Source organism: Lutra lutra, chromosome 3 (assembly GCF_902655055.1).
Source record: "Lutra lutra chromosome 3, mLutLut1.2, whole genome shotgun sequence".
In the NCBI taxonomy this organism is placed as follows: domain Eukaryota; kingdom Metazoa; phylum Chordata; class Mammalia; order Carnivora; family Mustelidae; genus Lutra; species Lutra lutra.
The window spans coordinates 147572523-147586518 of record NC_062280.1 but is presented as its reverse complement, the minus strand read 5'-3'; the positions used below and the strand labels follow the sequence as shown (position 1 = coordinate 147586518).

Here is a 13996-nt window from a genome sequence, read left to right as displayed (position 1 = left end):
CCACCCAATAAACACTATGGTTGGATTAGAGAACAAGATGAAGAGGCTGTGGCAAGGATTTTTCATTCAGGGCAAAGTGATAGTAACAATAATTAAAATATTTTGTCTTTCTTTTTTAGGAACAGAAGCCCAATGAAGACCTTTTTCACTGGCATAATATATGCAGAGGTGGGCAGAAGCAGCCTGGAAGAACTGGGTTAGCAAAAGGTCTAGTGAAGTACAAGGTTTAGCAAAAGGCTTAGAAAAGTCAAAGCAAATTAGAAGACCACATGGGGACAACTTTAAAACTTCAGAGGTCCATGTGATTACTATTAATGATGTGCTACTCTAGGGAGAAACAAGAAAATGTATCACTCCTTTCTTATTTGTTTAAGGGGAGAAAATTAAGATTACATTAACATGCAAAGGGTGTTAGAATAGGAAGGAATCTTATCAATAAAGTTAAACTTATTAACTTTATGAAAATGACCCTATATTCTGGCTTCACTAGGACAGTCTTATTTTACATTTCTTTTTACAGTTATTATTACATGCATCCCCTTCCATTGTTAAACATGTACTAATTAGATGTTGTCGACTATAATTATGCTATTTAAAATGCCCTCATTTTGTCAACAGGCTAAGATGTATTTCTCCATCACTGACCAGGCACACAGGTTCAATATGTGACTAATTGTTGAATTCCCAGGCCATAACTTTGTCACTTACCATGCTATCCTATCCAAAGTAGATGACCGATTGTTCAACAGTAATAGACGTATGGAACCTGTGGATCTCACTTCAAGGGCAACAAAATGACATCACAACTCCTGAGCTGCCCTAGTCATTGTAATTTACCAGCATGGAAACAATGCTGTGAATGTGCAAACTGTAGTCTACTATTATCTCCAACCCAAGGGAAAATTCACTCCTCTATGAGTCTATTTTTAGCTATAAGCAGTGGGTGGACAACTAGCTGTTTCCATCCCCATCAGAGGCATGAGTGTGACCATCTTGTTTCTAGGCTTAATGTACTGTTTCCATAGATAAGTACTAGAATTGGAATTAACTTGCCAGAATTTTTCAGTTCAGAGCTGAGGACTGGAATGAATAAGTTAAACCATTTTATCTATCTTCCTTAGAAACTTAAAGTGCCAACCATTTTCTTTTGATTGATCTTACCAACTGATATATATTTTAATTTTTATTTCAAGTTGCTCAAGCATCCAAAAAAAAAGTTATTTTTAAATCATAAGTCTGGTTTCCATGAAGCCAAGACTCTATAGAAATTTGTTAACAGTAATAAAAACCATCTTACTTCCAATTGAAAATAAAGATATAGTTCATAAAAAAGAAGTAAAAACATGAGCACTTATAGAAGTTTGTACATTAAAGATAATATCTTGAACTCTCCAATATAAAAGGTATGCTATTAATAAGTTAGCAAACTAGTTTCAAAATGCCTACAAACATTGCTAATCAATCAGTAAAACCGTAGAGAAAATTGTATGTCTTAATAACAGATACCAAATGACTCTTTTCAAAAAAATTTACTCATTCATTAATAATATAAACCAATTCACTGATGATTTCAAACATAACTCCATCTTGTGCTTTTACCACAAAAGGGAAATATTTGTTTCTCTTTAAGAATCTTTGAAAAAACTGTTAAAGCTTTAACAACTTATATTTATTTTTATTTCTATATATTCTGACAAGTTTTTATAATAATGTCAAAGAATAAATAAATAAGAATGATATATCCACTTAGGATATATATATGTATATGTATGTATGTGTGTGTGTATAGCTGGACTAGTCATTAATTTATACTTAACAATTTTTTTTTTCTTTTTTAAAGTTTTTTCTTTTTAGGGGGAAGCAGGCTCCCTGCTGAGCAGAGAGCCCGGCACGGGACTCAATCCCAAGACCCTGAGATCACGACCAGAGCCAAAGGCAGAGGCTTAACCACTGAGCAACCCAGGTGTCCCAACAATTTTTTTCTAAGGAAGGTAGAGAGTGCCTCCTATATGAGACTACATTTAAGTAATAATTTAAAAGTTATTATTGTCCCTTGAGAATTATGGTAATTGACTATTTTTTAATAGAAAAGATAGCATTAGATGCATTATCACTTGAGTGACAAACATCTAAAACTGTGTTCTAGTGAATTTGCACTGAACTTAATTACAAACTATATCAGCTATCTTTCTGGTAAACAACGTATTTGCAGATTCTTTACTAAGGTTAAGTACGTAGCCCATAATTACAAATTAAAAGGCGGGCAATTGGCCTCCGTGAAACAAACCCACTTGTTTTCACTACGTCTTTCAATCTGTCGAGCTGAAATAAGAAACCAACATTCTCTTAAGTTAATACGATTATAATTTAGAAAATGATCACAACAGAAAAATATATGATGACATAAACAAGATCTTAATGAAATACATATTACCCCTTTATGTAGCTTTCATGTTTGTACCATGGTTTTGCACTAGATTAGGAAATGAGAGTCATAGTAATTCAACAAAAGGACAGAGACTGTTAAAGAAACAAATATTTCCCTTTATTTGATAACATTACATCTACTCATGGGACAGTCAAAATAATTAAAATTCTCAATTTACAGGCCTATAAATAATGCTATTTGACTGAAATCCAGCCAGCAAATAGCAACATACATGTGAAAAGCTTACTCATGGAATTTCCACCCCATGCCAGTTTAGCAGCATGTAACAGTAGTTCAGAATTATCACCATTTAAGAATCAGAATAGTAACCCCCAAGAGTATTTGACAATAATGAGTTTGCCTTACTCCTTCGCCAGCTGCACACTGGTTGGTTTTGCTCCGATAGGTATTCCATATTTGTGCAAAGTGTTAATCAAAATCTCCCTCATGTCATTGTTGTAGGAATCGAAGTCAAACACATTCCTAACCACGCTGGAGAGACCTTCAGTGGGAAATTTCTGTATTAATAAAAAAAAAATTCATTATGACACATGTGATTTATAAAACTGATAGAACAATAATGATTGAATCAACTTTAGCAAATATTTACAAGCCTTGTCAGGTAACAAGATAGGAGGAATATACACATTTTTCTTTTAATGTTTGCTCTGATAACTTAATATTTTCTTTTTCAAATAAATACTAGAATTTGAGGGGGCATAGCTCCTTCTCTCAAATGCTAAATCAGTGCTTAGATCCTGTCTGGTGACTTCCACTGCCTTTAAGATAAGTAGTAGATTGACAAAATAAAAAAATGCTATTTATATAGATAGAGGAGTGTTGAATATCTATACAGAAGTAATTAGAGAAACCACAGGTCTATGAATAAATGAAAGATAAAGGAGTAAGAAAGAAGTAAAGAAGAACATAGTAAGTACAGTGAATAGACAGATAGGAAATAGAGGGAAAGAAAAATATTACTAACAGTAAGATTCATACTGGCTGGGTACTCTGGGTCCTCTGGTGGCTCTGTCTTGATTTTCTTTAGGCTCTAGGAAATGAACTGGTCTTTCATGGCTTAATACGCAGAATGAAGCTTTCTATTTTTCTTTCTAGATTTTCCTTAGAGGGCTGGGGACAGGTCAGAGGTCATGAGTCATTAGGTTGTGACTTTCTGCTCAGAGACTATTATTTATTATACAAGTAGAACTGACCTCAGTTTTTTTGTTTTCTTTACCATGGTGGACTATACATTGTATTTGGCTACAAAGAACTGCATTTTCCAGTCCATTTATTCTATCTTATAGATCTTTCTTGCAGTATTTACAGGCATATCATAAATACTGTTGGTTCCTAGTAAGTTTTCTATCTTCACGTCTTTTGTCTTCAAAATAGAAATACTTTTCTTCACTCAGTCATTATTGCTTGTTGTATAAAGTCGAACAGTGGTAAAGTTTCACTGCATTTCACTCTCTTGTCTTCCCTCACCCCTCAAAAACCCCCACCAAATTTCCCAGCTCCTTGGTAATGGCCATGGCATAGAACCTTGCCTAAGTCAACTCAAAGGCTAAACGTCAACTGTTCATCAGTCTTCCAGATTTAAAATTTAGATTACAAACACTTCATATTTTATCTGAATCAGTACTATATCTTAGAAACAGAAAGACTTGGTATACATTAAGCAGTCTAAAAAAACACCAAGATTGATGGTTTCTTTTAAAACTTTATGCACAGGGGGATGCCTGGGTGGCTCAGTTGGTTAAGCAGCTGCCTTCGGCTCGGGTCATGATCCCAGCGTCCTGGGATCTTGTCCCACATCGGGCTCCTTGCTCATCAGGGAGCCTGCTTCTCCCTCTGCCTCTGCCTGCCATTCTGTCTGCCTGTGCTTGCTCTCTCTCCCTCTCTCTCTCTCTGATAAATAAATAAATAAAATCTTTAAAAAAAAAACAACAAAAAAAAAACTTTATGCACAGGGACGCCTGGGTGGCTCAGTTGGTTAAGCAGCTGCCTTCAGCTCAGGTCATGATCCCAGCGTCCTGGGATCAAGTCCCACATCGGTCTCCTTGCTTGGCAGGGAGCCTGCTTCTCCCTCTGCCTCTGCCTGCACTCACTCTCGCTCCTCTCTCTCTCTGACAAATAAAGAAAATATTAAAAAAAGAAACAAAAAACTTTATGTACAGGCATATGCCGTACCTGTAAATGTTTTACTATGTTGACAACTTCTCTGGTAGAATAAGGATAGTTAATAATCCCCTGGTCAGCTAAACTCCTCAGCTCTCCAAAGGCAGCCACAAGCTTCTGAAGGATGGGCTCAGGCACATTTGGTCCATATTGCCTGAGCATTCTGAGCTCTGAATGGGGTTTGGGATTATCAACTGCATGGCAGCTAAAAATATCACCTATAGGAGAAAAGAGATTCACATTCAGCATGCAAGTAATCCATTATAATGCCACAGGAAATACGGAATGACCATTTAAAGAGTCACTGGTTGTTCACCAAAGCACTTCCATTTTTAAATGGTAAAACTGCACAGACAGCCTGTCCAACAATAGGATGGTATAGAGAAGAAAGCAAATGACTGAAGCAAAAGAAAAGGAAATGGAGTGATGTGTGGTTTATTCTTCACGGATTTTTCTGTTAAAAAATTATGTAATATCTGAATACAATCCCACTGGGAGATACTCAAATAAAAAAAGCCAAAAAAGGGAAGTCTCCCTGTAGCTCTGCCAATCCCACTCCCTCCCCTATAGGCACCCAGGATTAACAGTTCAGTGTATTTATTCTTCCATCCCTGCATTAGTCTTTGTAAAAATGCACACATACAAACTCATAGTTTTAGTGATTAATTTTTTTTTCATTGGGAAATACTCTTCATATTGTTCTGAGACTGTGTTTTTAACTTTAACACATGTTGAATATTTTCAAATATTATATGCATCTATCTCATACACATGTCTTTTTATGTACACCAAAAAGGGAGAGTTGGTATCACCACTCCATACACAATTTATATTTTATGCAGATTGCTAGAATACACTTTGGAAGTTAGTTTTAGAAAAGTAAGCCTTCAGAGACAATGTCTAAATTAAAATTAAGAAAAAGGAATGTAGAAACACAAAATATTTCAAGTGTAATTTAGGCAACTGAGATTATCCTAGAACAGCATAATCTATGCTCAAGAGAGATGGATTTCTCATTTAAAAGTTCATGTAATTTTACTGATTCACAATCCAAGAGACCAGGGCCCAAAGGAAGTTAAAGTAAATAGATTTGCATTATTTAATATGTTCATTTCAGAAAGAACTTCCTAGTTCTTAAAAATCTTTTAAATCATATGGGTACCTGGTTGGCTCGCTGGTTAAGTGTCCTTTTTTTTTTTTTTTTAAAGACTATTTATTTATTTGACAGAAAGAGTGAGAGAGCACAGCAGGTGTAACGGCAGAGGGAGAGGGAGAAGCAGACTCCCCGCTGAGCAGGGAGCCCAATGCAGGGCTCAATCCTAGGATGCTGGGATCATGACCTGAGCAGCCACTTAACCGAATGAGCCACCCAGGCGTCTGAGTGTCTTGCCTCGTTTTTGTTTTGTTTTGTTTTGGTTTGGTTTTTTTATAAATTAACATAAAATGTATTATTTGTTTCAGGGGTACAGGTCTGTCAATCATCAGGCTTACACAATTCACAGCACTCACCATAGCACATACCCTCCCCAATGTCCATCACCCAATCTCTTGACTTTTGATCTCAGCTCAGGTCATGATCTCAGGGATGGACATTTGGGTTCTTTCCATTGTTTGGCTATGTAAACAATGCTATATCACCTATCTTTATACTTAAATCATTGCACAGGTAATTCTCTTGAATAAATTTGCTGATATGGAATTGCTAGATCAAGAATCCTACTAGGAGTCTGTGCCTGCTTCATACTGAGTATGAGAATTATTGTTATCCAGAATTACCTCCTTGCTATACAGAAGAGAAGTCCTTCTAAAAGGCTCCTGATGATGAAGCTTATCTCAGGACCATTCGGATCCATGCAAATCAGTCTTCTCAGAGCTGGTCTCAGACTCTCAGGGGGATGTGACAAAAACCAAAGACTACAAACTATTCCTTATTTTGTGTTTTATTCTAAGAGGCCCTAAACAACAATGTATAGTGTAGTTGTTTGAGAAAATAGGCTCTGGAATCAGAGAGACTTCGATATGAAGCCAAACTCTAATACTCCTACCTAAGTGATGCCAGAAAAAGAAGGATCCCTCTGAATATCCAATATTCTCCTTCTCTATAGTGGGGATAACAAATATTTTCACAAGGTAGTTGTGATGATGACACAGTACACAGCAGCATTCAGTGACAGCCACTTCAGCATTGTTACTAAGAATATTATTATTGTTATTAATATTTTTGTTATTGTTTTCATTATTGTTTTTACCTAAAGTACCGAAGAAATCATTGCCTAAGAAAGGGAATCCAGGTCTGTTGGCCAAGACAATCATTCTAAAGTCAGGATGAATCACAATAACATTTTCTCTTTCATTAACATTAGCAGAATCTGAAAAACAGAATTTCTAGTTAGTCTTTATTGATATCTGATAATTCTTAAGAATATCAAGTTATAGCCTTTAAAATAATATAAGGAATCATGCTGCTCCACATAAAAAACTCAAAAAATCTGGTTGTCACAATTTGGTTACAGGAAAAAAATACTTTCTTGAGAAAGTGTGCTTAAGAACAGAATGCTGATAAAGCATATACTGAATTTTACAGGGACTTGTATTTTTATGTAAATTCAATGTACATCTAAAAGGCAAACTTGTCCAAATATTATCTTGCAGTATTGAAACCTGACTTGAGATGCTATTATTCCTTAAAAAAAAAAAAAAAAGAATAAGAATCCATAATGAAGGATAATCCAAAGGACACTCAAAGGATGACCCAAACATCCTTTAGATTTCATGAGATCAGCAGCTGCATCACTTTGCCTGCCGTTAAGCAGCTAAGGAGTGACTTCTGGTTTAGATTACCTACCCTGAAACTTAACACAGAATAAAGGCCTTAAGCAGCTAGTCAGCTCACAATGTTGATTTATTTCCAATTAAAGGATTCTACTTCAGTTCTTAAAATAAGTAATTACAAGTTCATGGAAGTTTCCTTTGTGCAAATGTCAAAAAGGTAGTAAAGAAGTTGGGTATTATGTTCTACTGGCTGATGTACATTACAGATAGAGCTGCTAGTCTAGACGATAATTTCAGTTGGTAAAAACTTTACTGTGGTTATTTTCAGAAGGAACACTTGTCATCTGGGTTTATTTAAATTCCAGCCTTAGGCTGTCCATCTTTTAAAAAGGATAGCTGTGAGCACCTGCTATTTTATTTGTGATGAGTCTATAAGAACCTACACTTATCCTTTTTAATACAATCTTTCAAATATGCCATATATTCATGTGCTAAATACAATTAATATCCTTAATGTTTGATCCCTGTTAATTTTAGTTGTGGTAAATAAAGGGTATGCCTCACAGGCAAAATTTAATTAGTTAATTAAAATAAAAATAACAATAAAAAATGAAAACTTGAAAAGGAAAGAAAATGGAAAACAAGGCCCTAGAAGTGATGCTTTAAGAAACCATGTTTAGAAGGCCTTAGGGGATCTTGTGTTTAAAATATTGTATATAATTAAATTGGAGTTTAAAAATTAGGATGACTCCTTGTCTTCTAGATTACTCTTCTAAAATGTATTAGAAAATGTAGACAGTCACCAAGAGATAATCACTCTTTAACTACAGTTTTGTTTCAGCAGTTCTTTCTTGTTTTCCATTCAATATCCTCAAAATGTATCTAAAAAGGGCAGGCAGAATTTTAATCCTGAGAGACTGAATGATCTAAGAAGGTAGCATTCAGGCTGTCTAGCTCAAATTCTCATTTTTTGCATAAATTCACTGTGAAGCTGGCATGTTGGAATATTTTTATTATTTACTTATGTTTATATTATTTATGTTTTATGCTAATTTCCTAGGCTTTGAAATTGCCATCTTCCAATGATAATGTTGAAGAAGAACCTCTCTCATGATGTACCTGTATATTTCTAATGGGTTTTCTTTATATATTCTCTTTGAATATTGAAGATTTTAGTTATTTGTCTCAATTTTTTATGCTTACCCTGCTATTGGCTATATATATTTTCAATGGCTAGTTACAGATGTTCAAGTCTTTTCATCACACAAAAAAATTAAATTAGAAACTAGAAAATATTCTCATGTCACATCAGACAATTTGTCTTTAAGTTAAACAGACTGATGAGACTCATGGATCTACAGTTTTCCTAACAACAAGAAAAAAAAAGTAAATAAATAAATAAAAGGAAGAAGATAGTCCAAAGTGAGGATGGGCTGTGTGTATGTATGTGCAAGTGCATGTGCGTGTGTATATACATTTTATATGGATTCACCCATATAAAATCCCTGGTAATTTTTTTCTAACTGAGTAGTAATAAAATTAATTTTAATATTATAAGTCATAGAAACATGCTAGAGCTTTTAAAAAATCCAGATAACAACAAAAGAAAATAAATTGCACACAATAATGGATAAATGAGTATAATAAGGATTATAGTTGGTATTCGCAGAGTAGAAAAATATAAAGCTGATTTGTCTTAAAACTACTATGGAAATTTTCAAAGGTGCACTCCGGCAATAAAAATGTCAAACAGACAAAGACAGATTCCCATGTACTGACTTTTATAAATGACTGTCAATACAGACAACTTCAGTTCTAACGAACTTACGCTTGTTACTTGCAGATAAGTGGCCAGCTAAGTGTGCGATTTGATACCAAAGATGTGAACTTTGCATGTAATGAAAGCTTTGTTATACTCACTTGCAACAATGCGTCTTCCATCTGCTAGAATCATTTCTCCATTTTCCACTAGAGTTTTTAAAATACAGGTGACATTTGTTGGGGCTTTGTCTGCCTCATCTACTACCAGAACATGACCCAACTTCACTGCTTTAACCTTTAAAGACAGAACATTTATCATAAACAAACAAAATGAAAGCAAATGTTTAAAAATTTTTATCACTCATTGCTTTGGGTTTATAATAGTAGCTAGTTTTATTTAAGTTATGGATGTACTACCACAAAAAAAAAGTGTGTAGCAGAGCTGGAAACAAAATTTATGAATCTCCACCAAAAGCTTCACCTTGTTACTAAACTGTTAACTCTGCGGTAATCACTTTATTTCCCTTTAGCACCATAGTTATTCCTACGTTGGTGATGTCCACACTTCACACCCCAGAGTAGGGGAGATTTAAAACAAGTATAACAAATACAGAAATTAAAGTGCCTTGGGAGTTAAGAAGACCGAGACATCACAATCAAGAGTGGATATTAGACCACTGCATTTGTTAGGGCTCTAAAAGAGTGTAGGATTTTAATAGAGCAGAACGGTTGGTGAGGTGGGCATTCAAAATAAAAGGGAATCAATGGTCAAACTCAAGAAATCCTGGGCATACTTAGGGAAGAGTGAGTATGAGTAGTTTATCTTCGCTGAGGCAGAAATTAAATGTGAGAAAAGAGAGAACAGGGTCTGAAAGGGTAGATCAGGTCTCTGCTACTAAAAACTTGATTGCCAGACTGAGAAATACGTACTTTATCTCATTAAATAATAAATTCATAAAGACTTATGAGTTCAGGCATGACAGAAATGAAGCTTGGAGCTACACTTTCAGATGTTCTATATGGCAGCAATATGCAAATGGACTAAAAGGGGATTACTCTAATAATTTGGTAAAAAAGTGGTTTGGGGGACCTGATTTTAGAAAAGGCATGGAAATGTGGAAATCAAAAGCATTAAACTGATCTGAAGAATTTTTTGGAGGTATAAGCTATAGTCTTGGCAACTGATTAGATGGGAAGTAGGGAAAGGAAAAACCGGAATGAGCCTTAGGTCTTAGGTGTCTGATTAAATGGTGACGTTATGAAGAGAAAGAAGGTAGGAAGGGGGAATGTTCAATGAATTTAAATGTAAACACAAAGCTTATTTTTTTAATAGTAAGAAATTTCTCATAACATAAAATAAACCATACAATAAAATTTTCTCATTATATAGTTTTGGCAAATAATTTTAAGGAAATACAGATTGAGAAATAGTTGATTCCCTCTACCACAAATATTTTATTCATATTCTAAAACAAAAGCTGGTAAGGGTTTTTCTTTCTAATTTTAGGGCAAAAGTAAACCGAATTTAAAAAGAGGGAGAAAATATTTAACTTTTTTTTTTTTTAAGATTTTATTTATTTATTTGACAGACAGAGATCACAAGCAGGCAGAGAGGCAGGCAGAGAGAGAGGGGGAAGCAGGCTCCCCGCTGAGCAGAGAGCCTGATGTGGGGCTCGATCCCAGGGCTCTGGGATCATGACCTGAGCCGAAGGCAGAGGCTTTAACCCACTGAGCCACCCAGGCGCCCCGAAAATATATAACTTTCTAAGAATAATCCAACTTCAGCCTTCACATCTCTGTTCAGGGAAAGTCAGGCCCAACCTGGGGGAATTCAGGAAGGAGATTCTAAAGACTTCAATCACTTCGAAAACGTCTGACCACAGAGGTTCTCATGTTGGTGTATTTGTGCCATTGATACAAAGGCACACAGAGGGACACACCTGGCAGGCCAGCATTTCTTTGGGTCTTATATGAGAAAGTGAGGAATGGGTCTTTCCAGCTACCCAAAACATGGGGTTAATATTTTATGATTAAAATCTTAAAAAAATTTCTAGAAGTGTTATTTAATTTCAAACTCTGCATATTTGAAAAGAGCAAATTTAAAAAAAAATTCTGGAATGATAAAGAAATCATTAGAGGATTTCTATCATTCCCTATATCACTCCAAAGAGGGAACAGAATAAGAAAACATTATTTTCTCAATTATCTGTATTTAAATGTCCACTCCCCAAGTGACATATGAATGTTTTCCTGTTAAGACTGAAATCTATCAAAATATATGGGAGATTCACAAATTGCTGAAATACAACTACCATTCAGAAAAATACAGTCGAGAATATTCATAAAGTTGGATTACTAACCAAAGGTGAGTCTTCATACACAATTAGTCCATCTTTAACAGAAGGCTGAAGAGTAAGGGTTTGTACTGTGGTGTCCCTAAAGTTAAAACAAAACATTTTATAGTTAGTAAGAAAATATACTGACATGAGTAAAAATATAGCACAGGAGGACTTCTTTTTAAGTTTTTGTTCACCATCCTACTTTTCTCAAAATGAATAATAAAAAATGCAATCCCATTCAGCAACACTATTTTGTAGGTGTGAATATAAATTACAAGGGTTTCGGAATCCATTCAGGTTTTACAGATTACTCAGGTTCTTTACTTCTCTTTTTCCTTCTAGGAATTTCCCTTGTGACCACTTCACTCCTCAAAATTACCTTCTGAGGGTGAAGAGGGGAGGTTAAAAAGATATATTTGCATTAAAGAAACAGAGAATCTTGATATATTTGCATTAAAGAAACAGAGAATCTTGCATTAAAGAAACAATATTTATATTATTTGAAAAGAATTTTTATGGCGAGTTTGGTGACGACTGGTGAGCTCATGTGTCCAGTTAAAAGCAATTCTGTGAATTACACATTCTGGCCCAAACTGTCATCAGTGTGTGCAAAAGCCAGACTATCTCATCTCAATCCCAGAACCATAGATTTTTGAACATTTCTCCTAGGATTAAAGCAATCCTTTTCGTTTTCTTAAATCTCTTTGCTAGTATGTGCCAGACCTTCCTTAGATCAGGATATTTGAATTATTAATAGTGAGCTATGACTTCCTCACATGATGAGATATGAAGTTCACATCACCTAATAATATTTTTGCCAAAAATATGTACATAAGCTACAGGTGATAGGAAGATCTATACATGTTCAAGGGGACCAATTTTCTATCTTCATCTTCTACATATACTCTTTAAAATAAAAATTCCTATGGCCATCTTGATCATGTCACATGGAGAATTAAATTACTTTAAAAATGCGAATAGCACCTTTCTTTATAAGAATTCAAAGTTGTCTTTTCAAAGTACCCTACCACTTATTCAAGTAATGAATGGAGTTACAGTTGTGTTCTTTTGAGTACCTACTATGTGTGAGACTTGGGTTGTGATCCACAGACCTTTGAGGTATAATGTGCTTCTGAAATTTCTCCCCAAATGCTACCATTTATCGCATGTGTATCTCTTAAAAAAAACTAATAAATACCATACAACACTCACAAATAAAGCAAACTTGAGACATCATTCTAGCGAGTTTTTGGTTTAGCAAAACAAATTTAATCAAAATCAGTCAACTACCTTGAGAGTTGTGGGGTACTGGAAAGATGATTTTGGAGTCTGACCAATCAGGATTGAAATTCTAGTTCTTGTCATTTATTAGCCATCTGATCTCGGTAAGTAATACAACCCCCACCAGGAGGCTCAATGATGGAACACTGGGAAAGTCGCTGGCACAGCGTATGGAGGACAGAAAGAGTCTATGTACATGTCAGCTTTGGCAATTTGTTAATCTCATTCTTGCTTTTGTTGTGACTGAAAGTTCTTGCCTGTCTAACTTCCACCTATCTTCAGGTTTTAGCATAGTTGGTTCCTCCTTGACCCTTTTTAGACAGGTTAGGTGACCCTACTCTATGTCCCCTTTGAGCCCTGGATCTCCCTTATTCCACTAACACACTGTATTGTAATTACTTATTTTAATATCTTTCTACACAGACTATAAGATTTAAGACTGTGGACCACATCTATCTGTCCCTCCTCCTGTTCCTAGCATCTGATGGATGTCTGGTTCACAGGATGTATTTAGCAAATATTCGTTGAATAAATGAATGCATGAACAAAATGACAAAAATGCTAAAAGTTAAAAATCGACACCGTAGCTTATAATACAACATACAGTATGTGGATTTCCAAATTTATTGGATCATGGAGCCTCCCTCCCCTTTTTAACAAAGAATCTTGAATATAGAGCCTACTTTAGTAAATGTTGGATTAGATTAAGACTGACTCTCCTAGATGTTAGGAATCTTTATTTATAATATTTTATTATTTTATTAATATTATAATAAAACATAACAATATATTAATATAGAATATTTTATTATATATTTAACATATATATATTTTATTAATTTATAAGTACACATTAGAAAGTACAGTCATATCAAGAAGGACACTTGGGGTTGACTAGTCAAGGGATTACTGGGAATACAGTTTATGTCCATCATGGATTCCAACTGAGTTGAATTTAGACTTAGTAAATTATGAGTAACTCTGAGTAACTCCTCCACTAGAGTCCTCATTTACCAGGGCCTGAGTGGGTATACGGGCAACACAATTGTCAGCATTTACAATTTCTAGACTATCCAGCTTCTTTGCACCTAGCTTGAAAGGCTTCTCCCTCGAATTTGACTAACTGGCGACTGGCTTCTTCAGTGAATTCCCTGGAGATCTGGCCTATTGCCCTTCTTGACCTCTATTCCAAGCTCCCATTCTCATGGGTCCTATGGGTCTGATGCCTGTCGAG

At 35.1% G+C, this 13996-nt stretch overlaps 1 protein-coding gene across 6 annotated transcripts in view; it reads right to left on the bottom strand.

The window, feature by feature from the left end:
* VWA8 (von Willebrand factor A domain containing 8) overlaps positions 1–13996 on the bottom strand; it is a 339288-nt gene that overhangs the window by 133974 nt on the left and 191318 nt on the right. For all 6 annotated transcript variants that reach the window (XM_047720038.1, XM_047720036.1, XM_047720035.1 and 3 more), the window contains 5 exons: positions 11503–11578; positions 9302–9437; positions 6859–6978; positions 4622–4827; positions 2795–2946 (listed from right to left, as the gene is read on the bottom strand). In XM_047720038.1, coding sequence (XP_047575994.1) covers positions 2795–2946; positions 4622–4827; positions 6859–6978; positions 9302–9437; positions 11503–11578 — 690 coding nt within the window. The remainder of the gene's footprint in view (positions 1–2794; positions 2947–4621; positions 4828–6858; positions 6979–9301; positions 9438–11502; positions 11579–13996) is intronic.